This window comes from Lasiodiplodia theobromae (assembly GCF_012971845.1).
Source record: "Lasiodiplodia theobromae strain AM2As chromosome Unknown scaffold_5, whole genome shotgun sequence".
Lineage (NCBI taxonomy): Eukaryota > Fungi > Ascomycota > Dothideomycetes > Botryosphaeriales > Botryosphaeriaceae > Lasiodiplodia > Lasiodiplodia theobromae.
The window spans coordinates 572,405-586,948 of NW_023336541.1; the positions used below are offsets into that span (position 1 = coordinate 572,405).

General features: G+C 57.0%; 4 protein-coding genes across 4 annotated transcripts; 3 read left to right on the plus strand and 1 right to left on the minus strand.

Moving 5' to 3' along the window:
- Positions 1 to 1,027: 1,027 nt before the first annotated feature.
- On the plus strand, positions 1,028 to 6,458 carry LTHEOB_2023 (Ras-like guanine nucleotide exchange factor; the record flags this gene model as incomplete). Its single annotated transcript, XM_035510790.1, has 4 exons — positions 1,028 to 1,326; positions 1,415 to 2,744; positions 3,180 to 4,138; positions 4,226 to 6,458. The coding sequence occupies 4 exons, from the start codon at positions 1,028 to 1,030 to the stop codon at positions 6,456 to 6,458; spliced, it is 4,821 nt and encodes a 1,606-aa protein (XP_035364963.1).
- A 2,275-nt stretch (positions 6,459 to 8,733) lies between these two features.
- LTHEOB_2024 (Pyridine nucleotide-disulfide oxidoreductase class-2) lies at positions 8,734 to 10,354 on the minus strand (the record flags this gene model as incomplete). The annotated part of the gene is made up of 3 exons (XM_035510791.1): positions 8,734 to 9,555; positions 9,603 to 10,052; positions 10,100 to 10,354. 3 exons carry the CDS (start codon positions 10,352 to 10,354, stop codon positions 8,734 to 8,736), a joined length of 1,527 nt encoding a protein of 508 aa, XP_035364964.1.
- A 307-nt stretch (positions 10,355 to 10,661) lies between these two features.
- On the plus strand, positions 10,662 to 12,767 carry LTHEOB_2025 (PCI domain-containing protein; the record flags this gene model as incomplete). Its single annotated transcript, XM_035510792.1, has 2 exons — positions 10,662 to 11,377; positions 11,435 to 12,767. 2 exons carry the CDS (start codon positions 10,662 to 10,664, stop codon positions 12,765 to 12,767), a joined length of 2,049 nt encoding a protein of 682 aa, XP_035364965.1.
- A 605-nt stretch (positions 12,768 to 13,372) lies between these two features.
- Positions 13,373 to 14,226, plus strand: LTHEOB_2026 (Protein bli-3; the record flags this gene model as incomplete). The annotated part of the gene is made up of 3 exons (XM_035510793.1): positions 13,373 to 13,567; positions 13,752 to 14,154; positions 14,207 to 14,226. The coding sequence occupies 3 exons, from the start codon at positions 13,373 to 13,375 to the stop codon at positions 14,224 to 14,226; spliced, it is 618 nt and encodes a 205-aa protein (XP_035364966.1).
- Between the last annotated feature and the right edge of the window lie 318 nt (positions 14,227 to 14,544).

Sequence of the window (14,544 nt, forward strand, 5' to 3'; positions counted from 1 at the left end):
GAGCCAGTCGGCAGCAGGGGGGACGGTGCAGGGACATGGTTGGTATTCGTGCCCAAGAAAGCCCCCGATGCGGGAACTGGCACGACGGCCAACGGTCGACGAGTGGTGTGCAGCTGCGCGTTTCGGACGGGATGATCTGCACAACCCCCTTCTCGATGCCCAAACGTCGGTTCTAGCTTTCCCCACGACCGGCCCCTTGGCTAGCGACGGATCGGGAGGGGAAGCGACAGGTGAGAGCAGATCTCGGGCAGCAGTGCTGCAGTCGGGGATCTCAGCGGCGGGCTGGACTCGGCAGAGGAGCGTCGTGGTTCGCGCTAGGGGCGATCACGGTGGCGTCGAGCAGAAGAATAGGCAGTGCAAAAGGCTTCTCGAAGGCTGCGGAAAGCCTATCGGCGGCGTCGCCTCCACAACTCGGTCCCAGACGCCGCCGGGGCCGCGCCCACAAGCAGCAATTCGGCCGGCGTCGCACCCCTCGAGCCACGTGCGGCTGCGCGGCCTCAGCCGATGGCCTGGTGCGCTGGCGGCGGTGCTCTTGTTGAAGCTGAAGCTGAAGGCGATGGTGATGCAGGACCAAGGCAGGGCGCACGGACGCGGGCTGCATGATGCGTCGACTGCGTTTGCAGCTGGCTGCGGACTAGCCTCTTGCAGGCGGCTCGATTGGGCGTGCGGCGCGCTGGCCGGGGATGCGGACAGGCTCCCTCCTCCCGCTCACGGCGAGCAAACCAACCAGCGGCGCACCATTGCCTCCCGCTGCGCGCTGGCTCAACGTCCGCGCATGAACGTCGGCCGGATCTGGCGCGCAGTGCTGCCAGCGTAATTGCTCAATTACCGACTGGGCCAGGGCACGGTTCGTATATCTCATCTCGCGCTGGACAAGCCACCGAACCACGCTCAACCCGGTCCAGACTTCCTTGACGTCGTCGGCCGTGCTTCTCTCTTCGCCATCCCTCCTCGACCCTCAGACAACACTCCCAGCGACATGCGCGCCCGCCGATAGCTGCAATCCGCTCCCCGAACGACAGCATGCATGACGATGGCAACGTCTGCGCCAGCGCAGGACGGCGGCCCGCGGTGGCCGGGCCAACCAGCAGCAGCCCATATCCCAGCAGCGCAAAGGCCTCATAGCGCGAAACAGCGGCCGGCGGACCTCCGAAGGAACAGGCAGAACTCGCTGCGGCGCGCAAAGAACAGCACCGAGCAGCTGCGCGCGCGCACCCGCGGCGGCAGCAGCAGCACCGTCAGGACCGACGACGGCGCCCAGAGTCGTTCTGGCGGCAACCGCTTCGCCGTGGGCAATGTCGGCAGCAACGGCATCATCTACCTACGGTGCCTACCCCCGTCATGCGCCTCCAAATTTCTCTGCGCGAGCGAGGCGCCGCGCCGCGACTCCAGCTAACCAATGTCATTGCTTCAGGCCCGTCGCTCGCACAGGCACGCCGCGGACGCGTCCACCGCCCGCGCCCTTCGTCTTCCCGCCCATCACGCCTCCCGACAGCCTTGCGCCCGATGGCCGCGTTCCTCGACGACCCAGCAATGGCTGGCACGACAGCGCTCCCTCTGGATCGCGCACTCCCACTCCAGCACGCACGCCCGCTCGCAGTCCCACCCCGGCGGTGAAGGTGAACGGCGTCACCCAGTCCACGTCGGAGGCCCGCCCCTCGCACCACGCTCGCTCGCATTCCTTCTCCACCATCAATGACCACGCTCGCTCCCAGAGCATCGACTCGAACACGTTCAAGGTCGTCATTGACCGCCCCAAGACGTCGCGGCCGCGGACCGCAGACACGTCGTCGTTCCCGGTTTTGGACGTTCCCATTCCCCACTACCGCCTGGGCAATCCCCGATTCAGCACCCAAGGCACCGCCATCCTGCGCAGCTCCGTCTACACACGCACCTCCGCCACCGACGATTTCCGCTCCTCGCTCTTCTCCAATAAGCTCACCCCGACCCTCGGCACCCTGTTTCCCGCCCCCGGCCCCATGCTGAACCGCAACTCGCAGCGGTACTCCGACATCTCGTCGAGGACGCGCTTCTACGACCGACCCATCACCTACATCGAGCCCTCGACCCAAGGCTCGTCGGCTCCCTTGACGCCCCTCGTTCCCACGGTGCCCATCTCTCCCAAGATTTACGACTCATTCACGACCAATGCCGACAATCCTTCCGTCGTCCGATATGCTGCAACCGGCGAAATAACCGCGGCGACCCCGGCCCGACTGATAGCCCACATCACTTCCCCCAGCTTCCTGGATTACGAACTCTTATCCGATTTCTTTTTGACGTTCCGCTCCTACTTGACAATCGGCGACCTGATAGCCTACCTGATAGCTCGCTTACGATGGGCGGTGGAGCGCTCGGACGATTTTGGACGAATAGTGCGGGTGCGGACGTTCGTCGCGCTCCGCCACTGGATTCTCAACTACTTCACTGAGGATTTTCTGCCTTTTCTGAACCTCCGGGAGCACTTTTGCAAGCTTGTCAACGACCTGTACCACGATCTGCAGGTGCGCGAGGATGGAGGAGGCGGGGATTTGAAAATCATCGGGGAGCTGAAGAAGTGCTGGCGGAGGACTTGCGCGCTTTTCTGGGATGATGTGGAGGCGGTTGGCAGGGACACGCCGGACGAGGATATACTTCCAGGTGGCCAGGCTGAATTCGAGCCACTCGTTCAACCGGCGAGGTTATCCGACACTGCACCAGCAGTGGCGGCGCCCGCGCCCGAGCCCGTCGAGGCCCATCCTCCGGTACCGACGACTCCGCCAAGGAAAGCGAGCCGACATATGCACGCCATCTCTCCGCCGGAAAGGACTTCGGAATGGACAAAAGGGGGGCCTCGTCACGTCCCCCAGAGCTCAATCACAGCTTCGCCGGGAGAAATACCTGACCACAGCACCATACCACTCTCTCCCGCCAGCGAGTTCAGCATGCACGTCATGTCATGCTCAATCCCGTTAAAGACGCTATACCGCAACGATAATGGGACAGAAATGCCTCTCTACCCCCATCCCGTACCCGTAGGCTCGGCCACGGCTCCGTCTCTCCCGACGTCGCGTCATCGACGCCCCGGGCTCCATTGCCACAAGCGCAGCGGAAGTTTCTCGGATGCCCTGAGGGATCACCGAGCGCATTCATCACAGTCACAGGGCCGCCCGGAATCGCAAGCTTCTGATGCAAAACAGGAGACCCTCGAACAGTTCCCAGGAAGTATAATCAGAGGTGCACTCTTCCAGCCGGATTCCCCGTACATCAATTTGCGGCCAACGGGTGAAGTACGACCGATGAAGTCGCATTTCGATCTCGTCCTTAACATTTCCGGCTCTCCCGCGAGCTCGAAAGCGAACGTGGCGAACCCGGGGATGAAAAAGATACTCGGCAGCGTGCGGCGGGCGTTGAGCAGCAGGCAAGGCGGTGGATCGCACGCTCAGAGTGCGAGCGACGTATCGAACCAAACGACAAAAAGAGACTCGATGGGCACGGCAACGGTTCCGACTTCGTCACACGCGGGTGTCCAGAAGAGACGGCAGATACGCGCCAGGCAACAGACCCGCGTGGACCTCCTCTCCCGGCGCGTGGCCGAGAGTTTCAAGAAGGCGCTGGACGAAGAGCTGGATAAGGAAAGACGGAACCGCGCGAGTGGGGTGTCACCCCTGCATCAGAGTCCAGAACGGGCCTCAGGAGCTGACTTGCACCCCGTCAGCGACGGCTCGCGACAAGCCCGTCCTGGGGTCGAGCGAGGTCTCAGCAAGGTGACGATGGGCAGCGGCTCAATCCTCATATTCGACGATACCGGTGCCCCTCCCCCCGTTCCTCTGGTCATGTCCGGTGCCCTTCCGGCCGATGAGGATACGGCGTCTGCGCTATCCGTGGCGGCAGCTCCCGACACTTCCTACCTGGACGATGCTCTAAGGCAGAGCGACGGCGACGAGAAGTTGGGAAAGGACAGCTTGGGAGCCGCCTCCCGGCGCGGTGAGCCCGTCGTTTCTCTCCCGCCCGTCACCATCCACCCCGACGTCACGATACCTTCCACGACCTCCGCCCCGAACGCAGTCAACTTCTCCTACGACGAAGTCGATTCTTACGACATGGAGCCTGTGCCCGGCCTGCCCACGGATCGTCCGTCCTTGCTGAGGCACTCGAGGTCGATGTATCCGAGTCGCACGCTTTCGGGTTCGCACTCGTTGCGGAGATTTGCGTCGTTCCAAAGCGGTATGACGAAAAAACACAGACCCGGGTACAGCATCGATTCCGACGCGATGACCAGATCCTCCGACAACGACCCGTTCCATCTTGACCGCCCCGCAGCTCCTGCCCCTGCACGCATGCTTCGCAGACGCCCGGGTGGAGATCTTCGCGGAGCCGCGAACATGACCGATCTGGGCCCCATCGAGCGTCCACGATCCACTGGTTCGGTGTCTAATTTCGCGCACTCGGTGACGAATTCGGTGGCGTATCCTCCTCTCACAGCTGGCTGGAATGACATGTGGAATTACGCGCCAGACGCCGTCGAAGGCGCCGTCGAAGAGTTCGACCAGCTGCAGCTGCCTGCCGCCAGGAAGTCGTTGTCGCTTATCGGTACGCACTCTTCACAGCCGGTCCTCAGGCCCTCCTTCGAGAGGGAAGTCGCACGGCTGGCTGCATTGCCTGACGATGATGACGACGATGGAGGTATCGAGGCTGCCCTGCTGAAGCTCGAGGGCAAGTACGAGAAGAAGAGTCCGGACCCGTCGCCGCAGGCGGCGGAGTTTTACATCCCCAGGGGAGCCCCGGGTCAGTCCATGAAGCGAGAGGATTCCCACGGAGGACCAGACCCGACCGCTACAGACCCAGAACCGAACGCCAAGTCCTCTGGCACTCATCGACAGCAGACGATGTCGGGTGCGTTCGTGGTGTCGCCGTCGTCGGAGCAACACACGTCCCCGACGTACATGCCAGACAGCTCGGTCCCCCAGTCCGAATACTCGTATTCCAGCGTCCCCCTTCTCGACCGTGGCAACAGCGACATCGCCGCCGTCACACGCAAGCGGATCAACGAACCGTCCGTCGACTCCGCTCGCCCAGCCGCCCTGTCGCCCCAGGCCTGGCGTGCTGCCCAGCTGGACCAGCAAAACCCCTCGGCTGGCTCCTCGATTGAGCATATTGAAGAGACGGAAAGCATGCGCAGGATTCCACGTGGTTCGACGTTCCCTAGATCGCCAAAGTCACCCAAGTCGCCCAACTCGGTGAAGACGCACCAGTCTTTCCTCCTGGACCCTGAGGAAGAGTTCGACGACATTTCGTCGGACATCTCGACCAGCGTTCCGAACGACTCGAGGCGTGAGAGCCACGGCGTGCGGAGTTTCTTCGATGACCAACCCGCCGACCTCGAGTTCGGGGACGAGCTGGTTCCGCGTCCACTGCGCCACCCTCCCACGCCGCCGACCAACGACAATGTGCTCGACAGGACGATTCCGAACAACATGGACTCGACGGTTTTCCACAGAGGCCTCCCGACGCCGGGTTTGACGCCGCCTCTGCACGGTCTCCAGACAGCCCCGATTTCCCAGAACGGATTCCAACAAGCGCAAGATTTCCAGGCGAGCCACAGGGTCAACAAGTCGGAGTCGCACATCGAGTCGACCAAGATGAACGGCATGGCCGGCGCGAACAGGCCGAGGAACCGCTCGATTCCGGAGCGAGAGCGCCACCTTCCCTTCGTCCTCGCCTTCGACTCCGAGACCCTCGCGGAGCAGTTCACCATCGTAGAGAAGGACGCGCTCGATGAAATCGACTGGAAGGAGCTCATCGAGCTGCGCTGGAAGCAGTCTTCGCCTCAGATTCGCGACTGGGTGGAGTATCTGCGTACTCAAGAGCCCCGTGGTGTCGACGTGGTTATCGCTCGCTTCAACATCATGGTGAAGTGGGCGGTGTCCGAGGTCGTAATCACCGAGGATCTGGAGGAACGTGTGCGCTGCATTGTCAAGTACATCCACATCGCCGACCACGCCCGTCGCTTGCGCAACTACGCCACGATGTATCAGCTCACGGTCGCACTCCTGTCCGCCGACTGCGCACGTCTGTCCAAGACCTGGGAGCTCGTCCCGGAAGCGGAACGTCGCACTCTCCGCGAATTGGAGGGCTTGGTGCAACCGGTGAAGAATTTCCACAACCTTCGCCTCGAGATGGAGACGGTCAACCTCGATGACGGGTGCATCCCGTTCATTGGGATCTACACGCGTGACCTGATCTACAATGCGCAAAAGCCAGCGACCGTATCCGCCGGCGAGAATGATGACGGTGAGCCGCTCATCAACTTTGAGCGTCACCAGACTTCGGCTTCGATCGTCAAGAACCTGCTGCGGCTGCTGGAGGCCAGTACCCATTATGAGCTCAAGCCCAATCCGGACATCATTCCCAAATGTGTCTGGATGGCCGCTCTGACCGACGAGGAGATTTCGGCGAGAAGCCGGATGCTGGAGTGAAGAATCGCATCTTCATGCCCTACAAGTTTGAGAATTTCCTTTTTCTCATATCGTCCAACATACTACATACGCTTCCATGAGCGTTGAGACATATTTCCTAATCTGTCAACCACATACAGACGCAGTCTGTGGAGTTTTCCGGACGTGTTCGTCCACATTTATCATGATGACTTGACGACCATATACCTCTTTGGGAGGCTTGCATTTACCATCGGAGAGAGCATTTTTGTGCATAAGGGTTGCATACCTTTCTTACTCTCGCTTTCCGCCCGTCTTTACATTCTCCATCCGGGCCGAACATCTTCTCATCCTGTCATACATATTCAATAGACCGACGCACACTCTCACAGCATTTGTATCTCATTTCAACATATGTCTACTTCTATTATTTATAGCATTCGCTGTATATAGGATTAGGAGAAAAGTCTTCTCTTTTTTCTTTTTCTCCGCCCTGTCGAAGGAGGATGAAGGACACGAGACATCTCTTTTTGTTGTTGGGATTGGATGTACATGTGGAATTTGGGGGTGAGCGAGCGGTTTGGTGGTTGTGACGATTGTCTTTGTACGAGGGAAAGGAGTCGATGGCTATTTGATATTCAGCTCCGCGCTTTCAGGCGTGCAAGTTTTCGGTTAAGGATATGCGCGATGGTTGGATGGGTTGATGGCGAAGTTAGATTGGGTTTTTTTGTATTTTCTTACTACCCCATCATATTTCTACTGGCTTCATAAGGGGGGGATATTCAAGGATGGCATGGATCGGCGATTGTGTAATGCTTTTTGGATTTTGTAGCGTGGTTGGGGTTTTTCGCTTGGGAACTGGATATCTATTCTGGAATTTTACTATGCATTATGCCTATCCCAACTGGTTCGAATTTGAAATTCGTGTGCATTGAGTAAGATATCCCGCCGACTGGAAGGCGTCGTCTTGCATCCTAATAACTAAGCTTCAGTCCGTGTTTCAGACGTAGGTACAGCGACTAAGGATGACTTTCCCGAGACATTCACTGAGAAATTAAGCACTGTCTTCACGATTGGTTGAATTTAGTACTTGGATGTGTTGTGTCAGCTGAAGGCTCCGTTGAATCCAGCCACCCTTTCAGCTTTTCTCAACCAAACGTTTTAGATCTTTTCTTTAATTGGTCTCGCAAATGACAGACTTGAAGCGCCGTGGTTTATTTATCGATTCAATGATCATTCGCCAACAAGGTGTATATGACGGTTCATAACCTGGTTTAAAACCGAGCTCATCTAATAAAAGCGAACGTATATCGCTTATAAACAGCAGCACCCTTTCCCATAGAACTGTATAATCAATACATTCGTCAGCTACCCTAGAAGCCCTTATAACCTTCTGGATACAAAATTGTAATCTCCTCCGCCTTACGGTTTCCCTGCTATTTTCCCTCCACCTCCCTAAGCTCTTATCAAGGCTTATCTATCGGTGAAGAAACTCATCGTGTAGCAGATTGCACAATGAATTCTACCGACCCACTGATCAGGGAAGCGGTAGAGTCCAAGGAGGAGAGGTGACCGGGAGGTGATCGGGGATGTGACCCGGGAGAAAGACGGTGAGGCAGATACAAAAGTAATTCTCATTTCTTTAAAACAGTACGAAGCTAACATTCAATCATGACGCTTTTAAGTAAATATAAACTCCACTTTAAGTTAAGTCTATATCTTCATCCTTATGTTAAAGTCAACGACGAACAAAGTGTTAAGAACGTGTAGAAACAGAAATGTAATTAGGTAAGGTTTTTTTTAAAAAAAAAATAAAAGTAGCATGCTTGATGAATACATGTCGATGCTTCTGAGTGTTGCCGCGTTTTATTGCTGTGTTCTTTGTTTCCCCCCACAACCAAGTATTTCAATATCTACACTTTTTTGGGATATCAACCACGCAATTATTTGCTTCATATTCACCCTACTGCTGTAGAACAGCGTTCATTTAATCAGCTTATTTCTATGCTCCTTCCGAAGGAACAGCTGCGTGCAAAATTATCAATATGGTCAACAATATATACAATTCATTTCAATATAGCATGGACAATCTATCGTGGGAATTTAACTGTGAGTGTAAATGGCGGCGTACAGTATTATGATGGTTTGAAATTATGTCTTATTGATCTATTTGTAAATATATTCTGGCTCGCTACCTGAGCAAGAATCATGCGGAAAGGTATGCTTTTTCTCATCTCCAACAACTGTTAACCTTCGTAGTGATTACGAACTATTCAAACAAGATCACCAGTTGGGTCAGACATCGCCGCAGCTCATTTTACCTCGCCTTCATGCCCAGTCCATTCCTAATCTTATCCTCCTGACGGACAACATGTAGCGGGACGGACTTGCCGATGCCGAAAAGCACAAAAGCGGCCCACTTCCAGCGGAAGGGATTGACAACGATGGTGAAGACGAACCAGTAGATGAGCTCAGAGTAGGTGAAGAAGTCAAAGGCGCCGGTGGGAGCCCTAGACTTGATCCAACGGGTCATGTCGATCCAGCGCTTCATCCAGCGCTCCTGGGGGCGGGTGAGAGGGTCGACGAGGTACATGAGCAGGAAGCGGGTGTAGATGCCGATGTGGTAGTTGCCGACGGAACCGATGGCGTTGACGTAGGTGCAGTTGTTGGCGCAAATGTCGACGTGGGCAGGCGGGAAGACTTGCAGGTACCAGTTCGGCGGGTCGTACGGCTCGTTAAAGCACTCGCCGGGGAGGAAGGAGAGTGACGGTCGCTGATAGCCTGTGGCGAGGATGCAGACATCGCCCTCGATCACTTGCTCGCGACCTGGTCCGCCCTTGGGCGTGCCTTGTGACCGGTGGTTGAAACGGATGCCATTCTCTTCGAAGCCGATGATGTCGCCGCGGAGCCAATCGGCCTTGCCGGAGCGGACAAGTTCGAGGACTTCGTCGTTGACCATGGGAGTCTCCTCGAAAACACCTTTGCTACCGGGAGGAGGGGACAGGTCTTTGAGGTCGCGATAGAAGAAAAGGCGAAGCAGACTTTCGGGAATCCAAGAAAAGATGGTCTCTTGGCCAAATATATTGAATGCCAGCAGCATGTCGATGATTGGGTTACGGGGGATGATCCATTTTTCAGACTGTTCAGTCAGCACCAGGCAAGATGGCCATGCAATGTCTCACTCACCCTGGAAAGAACGTGTGTTTTTTCGGCATCCTCGTGGGCTACAAACTCCAAAGCCTCGACGGCGCTCGCTCCTCCACCGATGACCAGGACCTTCTTCCCCTTGGCTTGTTTGCCGTCCAGCTCGGAAGAGTGGTAGATTTCTCCTTTGAACTTCTCCTGGCCGGGGATGTGGGGCACCTTGGGGTCTCCGCAGGTTCCGACGGCAGCGATGATACCATCAAAGCGGCCGTTGGACGTGTCGTTGATAATCCAGCGGCCATTGTTGTCCTTGTAGACTTTCTCAACGCGGGTGTTGAACTTGGTGCGCTGCTCGAGACCATAAAACTCCCAAAGCTCGGTGATCTGGCTGACGATCTGCCGGCGATCGGGATATCCTCCACGCCACTTCACGGAGGGATGAAAACGGTACATGATGCTGTGAATTTGCAAACCAGAAGTATTATTCACTTTCTGCGTATCGATCAGTTGTGATCCGCAATATTCACACCCGAGCTTACACTCCAGATCCCGCCGAGAGCCTTGCGATCTCCGGCTTCGAAAATGGTGCAGTCGAAACCATGGCCGACGCAGTGGGATGCCGCAGAGACTCCAGTCAAACCAGCGCCGATGATGGCAATCTTAGGTCTGCTGAGGTCCGCATTGGGCGGTGGGGGTGTCGGCGAGAGAAGCTTGTCGAGAGCCCATTGCATAAGCTGATAGAGGAAGATGATGGGATGGTGTATAAAGTACGAGAGGAGGCCTTGGAGATCCATTTTGGAAAGCAATTGGTGTGACAATCTTCGAGGAGAAATGCGGCTTTTGAAGCTGAGGCGGAAGCGGCTGACCCGGTTTGGAAATTGCTCTAAGCAGACGCAAGCACCTTCGTCGCAATGACGTAGAGTCCGAGCACGTCCTCTTCATGTGAAAGGGCGCGTCGCAGCTCTCACAAAGTAGACGGGAGGTAGCAAACAATGTGAGACAATAGCGATCGAGAAACAAAGACTGCTCTCCGGCTTTATCTGCTCTTGGACTGCTTAGCAACGATGAAGTCGGCATCACTCAAAGTTCATCGTCGTGGTGATGGACCGTGGACCTAGCGGGCGGTCTGCGATCGACGAGCCAGAGCGCGCGCGCGTCAGACTCGCCGCGAATCCTCCCTCGTCACTCCCTCACGCCAGCACCACCGAATCTCGGTTCGAAGCCTTCTTGCACGACGCCGACGGAGACCCGGTCGAGGGCTTTCTCGCTGTGCTCGCCCAGAATCCTCACATCACCCTCGGCCGCGACGCGCTCCGTGCCGTCTTCGTCAACGTCTGGCAATCCGTCGCGCCCGAGCATCCCTACGACTGGACCCTGCCGGCGCGGCTGCGAAACGACTTTTTCAAGAGCGTCTTGTACCTGGAGACCGGTCGAGAAGTCGACGCCGCCTGCATCAGCATGGCCATTACCCCGACCGTCGACCAATTCCTCGTTGAGATCGCTGCCATCCTGCAGGCCAAGGATGGCGCGAAGCTGCAAGACTACCTGGTTTTCGAGCCGACCGGCGGCGTCTACCCGCCGTTGTATACGCAGATGATCAATGAGATCAGAGGGGCTTTTCCAAAGGGCACCGAGGACGCGTTGGAGGAAAAGTGCAACCGGGCCCTCCCCGGCCTGCAGGAGCTCGACGACGGCTCATCCTGGTCGGCCTTTGTCCGCTTCATCGCCCAGTACTTTGCCTTTTTGAGAGACCTCGACGTCGAGAACCTGTCGACGAAGCAATTGGAGGCCTACAATCTGCTCGCAGAACTAGCCGCGTAAGACCGCATCACCCTCGGCGGCGCTGGAACTCGGGACTGACCAAGACCGCTCAGAAAATGCAACAGCGCGTTGGCTCACTCCTCCATGGGAATCGTCATCCTACCGACCGTCATCAATTGCTCCCGAATGCTCGCCGCGCTCGCCATCATCCTCGACAAGCGCCCGGATCTCATAGTTAATGTTCAGCCACAAGGAGGCGACGACGGAGGAGAAAAGCAGACGCTTGGCGAAAAGGCCGTCGAGATAATACGGAATGCGTTCGTGACGTGCTTGAACGACCGCACAGGGAACATGTCTGGTGTCCGCGACGGCAGGCCCGATGGCAAGAGGGTCGGCATTTACAAGCTGGCCAACCTTTGTCTCAAGATTCTCTTCCAAGGCAGCAAATCCCGCAGCGCGGACACAATATTTACCAACATCGACAACGCATCCCCTCCGCTGGCAATATTCCCCTGGCCGGAGCGAGTCACTTACTTGTACTACCTGGGCCGCTTTCACTTTTCCAACAACCACTTTTATCGCGCTCAGCTCGCCCTCCAGTCCGCGTATAATCAGTGCAACCCAGAACGCCTCAACCAGCGACGCCTGATCCTCATTTACCTGGTCGCATCCAACATAATCCTCGGGCGGTTCCCCTCGCAACACTTGTACCAGCAACCCGAAGCTGTCGGGCTTAGGGAACGATTTGGCCCGATATGTCGAGCGATCGTGAAAGGAGACCTCGCTAGGTTTCGAACGTTGCTGGACGTTGACAAGGGCGAGCACGTGGAGTGGTTCCTTTTCCACCGCATACTATTCCAACTGCGCAATCGCTGCGAGGTTTTGGTCTGGCGCTCGTTGATACGCCGGACGTTCCTCATCAACGGAGACCAGGGAGACCCGACGTCGAGGAAAGCACCAACGCTCGGCCTGCAAGACCTCGTGGTGCTAGCGCAGTTCTTGGAGAAGAAGGCCCTGTCTCCCGAGGCGGCGACCTACCGCGGCCCGGCGCAGAGGCATCCCAACTGGGCGTTCTTCACGATAGAGCCGTCGAAGAACCAGCTGTACGTGGATGCCGACTTCGAGGGTGCGGACGAGGTCGAGCCTGAATTTTTGGCGCCTGACATGGACGAGATTGAGAGCATCGTAGCATCGCTGATCGACCAAGGCCTGTTGGGAGGGTTCATCTCGCATAGGCAGTTGCGCTTCGCGATCACCGGCGCGAAGCGAAAAGGCGCACTGGCTGCAGGGTTCCCCAAGCCGTGGCAGGTCATCAAAGCGAAGTTTAGCGACGAGGTACCCGGTTGGAAGGCGGATAGCCCGACGGCGCGTACGGGCGGGGCATTCGGTGCGGGGAGGGTCATCAACTTGAGCGGCGCGAGACCAGTCGGTGCCGCGGGGGCATAACTTTGGATTCGGATTGGAGGTCAGAGATACCCTGGATAGCGCTCGACAGAACGAAAGCAGCAACTTGTTCCGTCATCGATGACATGAGAGTGATGATGTGGAGTGGCCATCCGAGCTGCAAGTAAACATGACGGGTAGCTTCTAGACCACATTCCAAGTTGGGGTAGGCGATCGGGAGCCTAGCTGATCTTACGCAAGTGCCACGATCTCATTGATCGATGTCGCAAGTGAGGGGCTTGCGGCGCCGCAATGAACCAAAGAAGAAAGGAGCCGCCCCGCGTCGTCTGGTATGTACATGTGAATGACGTCAGTATATTCACCTCAACTATTCAAAGGCTCGCGTCGCAGCTCTTTGGAGAGTAACCTACCATCGAACAAATTCCTCGCTCTTACTGTAAGTTGATTTTCTTCGATAGGTTTGGCGTGGCAGGATGAGTCGCCTCCACGTCGTCGTCCTGCGGCAGGGGCGATCGAAGCTGTTTCCGAAACCGGCAAGTTGTAAAGCAGCAGCGCTCACATCACGTCACAGCAGTAACGCTTTCCGCACCTCGATTGCACAAACACTTTACTTTCCAGCACACGTCCACAGCATCCATTCAACCAAAATGTCGACCTTCAGCAACACGGACACTGGCAGCAAGACGGCCGACCCTTATGTCGCCAAGAACCTGCAGGAGCCTGACCTCAAGACCAAGGTGACGGATCTGCTCAACTTTGCCGACAAGCAAAAGTTTTGCATGATGACGACGGTCATGTCAAACGGACTGCTGGCCAGCAGATGCATGGCTCTGGCGGGCAAGGTACGTTGGTTCACTCCCGCTTTCCCCTTGCTTCTACAGGGGCGCCCTGGATTTGGCTCAGCAGCTTTCTTTACGAGAAACAACACAGGGAGCCATCTTCCAGGTGTGAACGTATATTTCACGTTATGCCTGGACGATGGTTTAATTACGCCGTGAATCAAGCGCTGACAGGATCGGATCACAGGAGGCGAACGGTCTGGACCTGCTGTTCCACACAAACACGGAGTCAGGCAAGACGAACGACCTGGCGAACGATTCGGACATCAACATCGCATTCCTGTCATCGTCGGGCGAGTGGGCATCGATCAGCGGCAAGGCGAACGTCGAGACGGACCGCGCAGAAGTCAAAAAGTACTACTCGGCGGGTTTGAAGGCGTGGTTGGGCGACCTCGGAGATGGCACCCACGACGGCGGCCCGGACGACCCGCGCATCGGCATCATCCGGGTCAAGACGGTGACCGCGCAGTACGCCATCTCGAGCAAGACGGCGGTCGGCCAGTTCGTCGAGTTCGCTAAGGGCGTGGCCACGGGCGAGACGCCGGCGATCAACAAGCTGCGGAAGCTCGACGAGTCGGAGGTGCAGCAGTGTAAGTTTGCCCGCTGGCGTGATGAAGGAGCATTGTGGCTGACATTGACCAGGGCGCGCGAGCCCGCAATGAGGGCGAGCTGAGGCGGGAAGGCCCGTAGACCAGGGCCGGCACGGCGAGAAGGGGTAATGTCGGCAGGTGTTGAAGACTTAGGAGCATGTATCACTATCCTGGAATGGTAATGAGCAATGAACATCTTTCTTCTTTGCATCGGAGACGATGACTACGTTTGTACCGAGCCAACGCGTACTGACGGGTGGTTGGCCGGGGTCGTTTCGAAGTTTAATATGTTGGCCGAGGCGCAGCGCCCCAAGCACGCGCACGCGCTCTCAGTCCAGGCTCACGTGCTCGTCTTCTCTCTCCATCCTGGAATCTGCTGTTGTCGTGGCG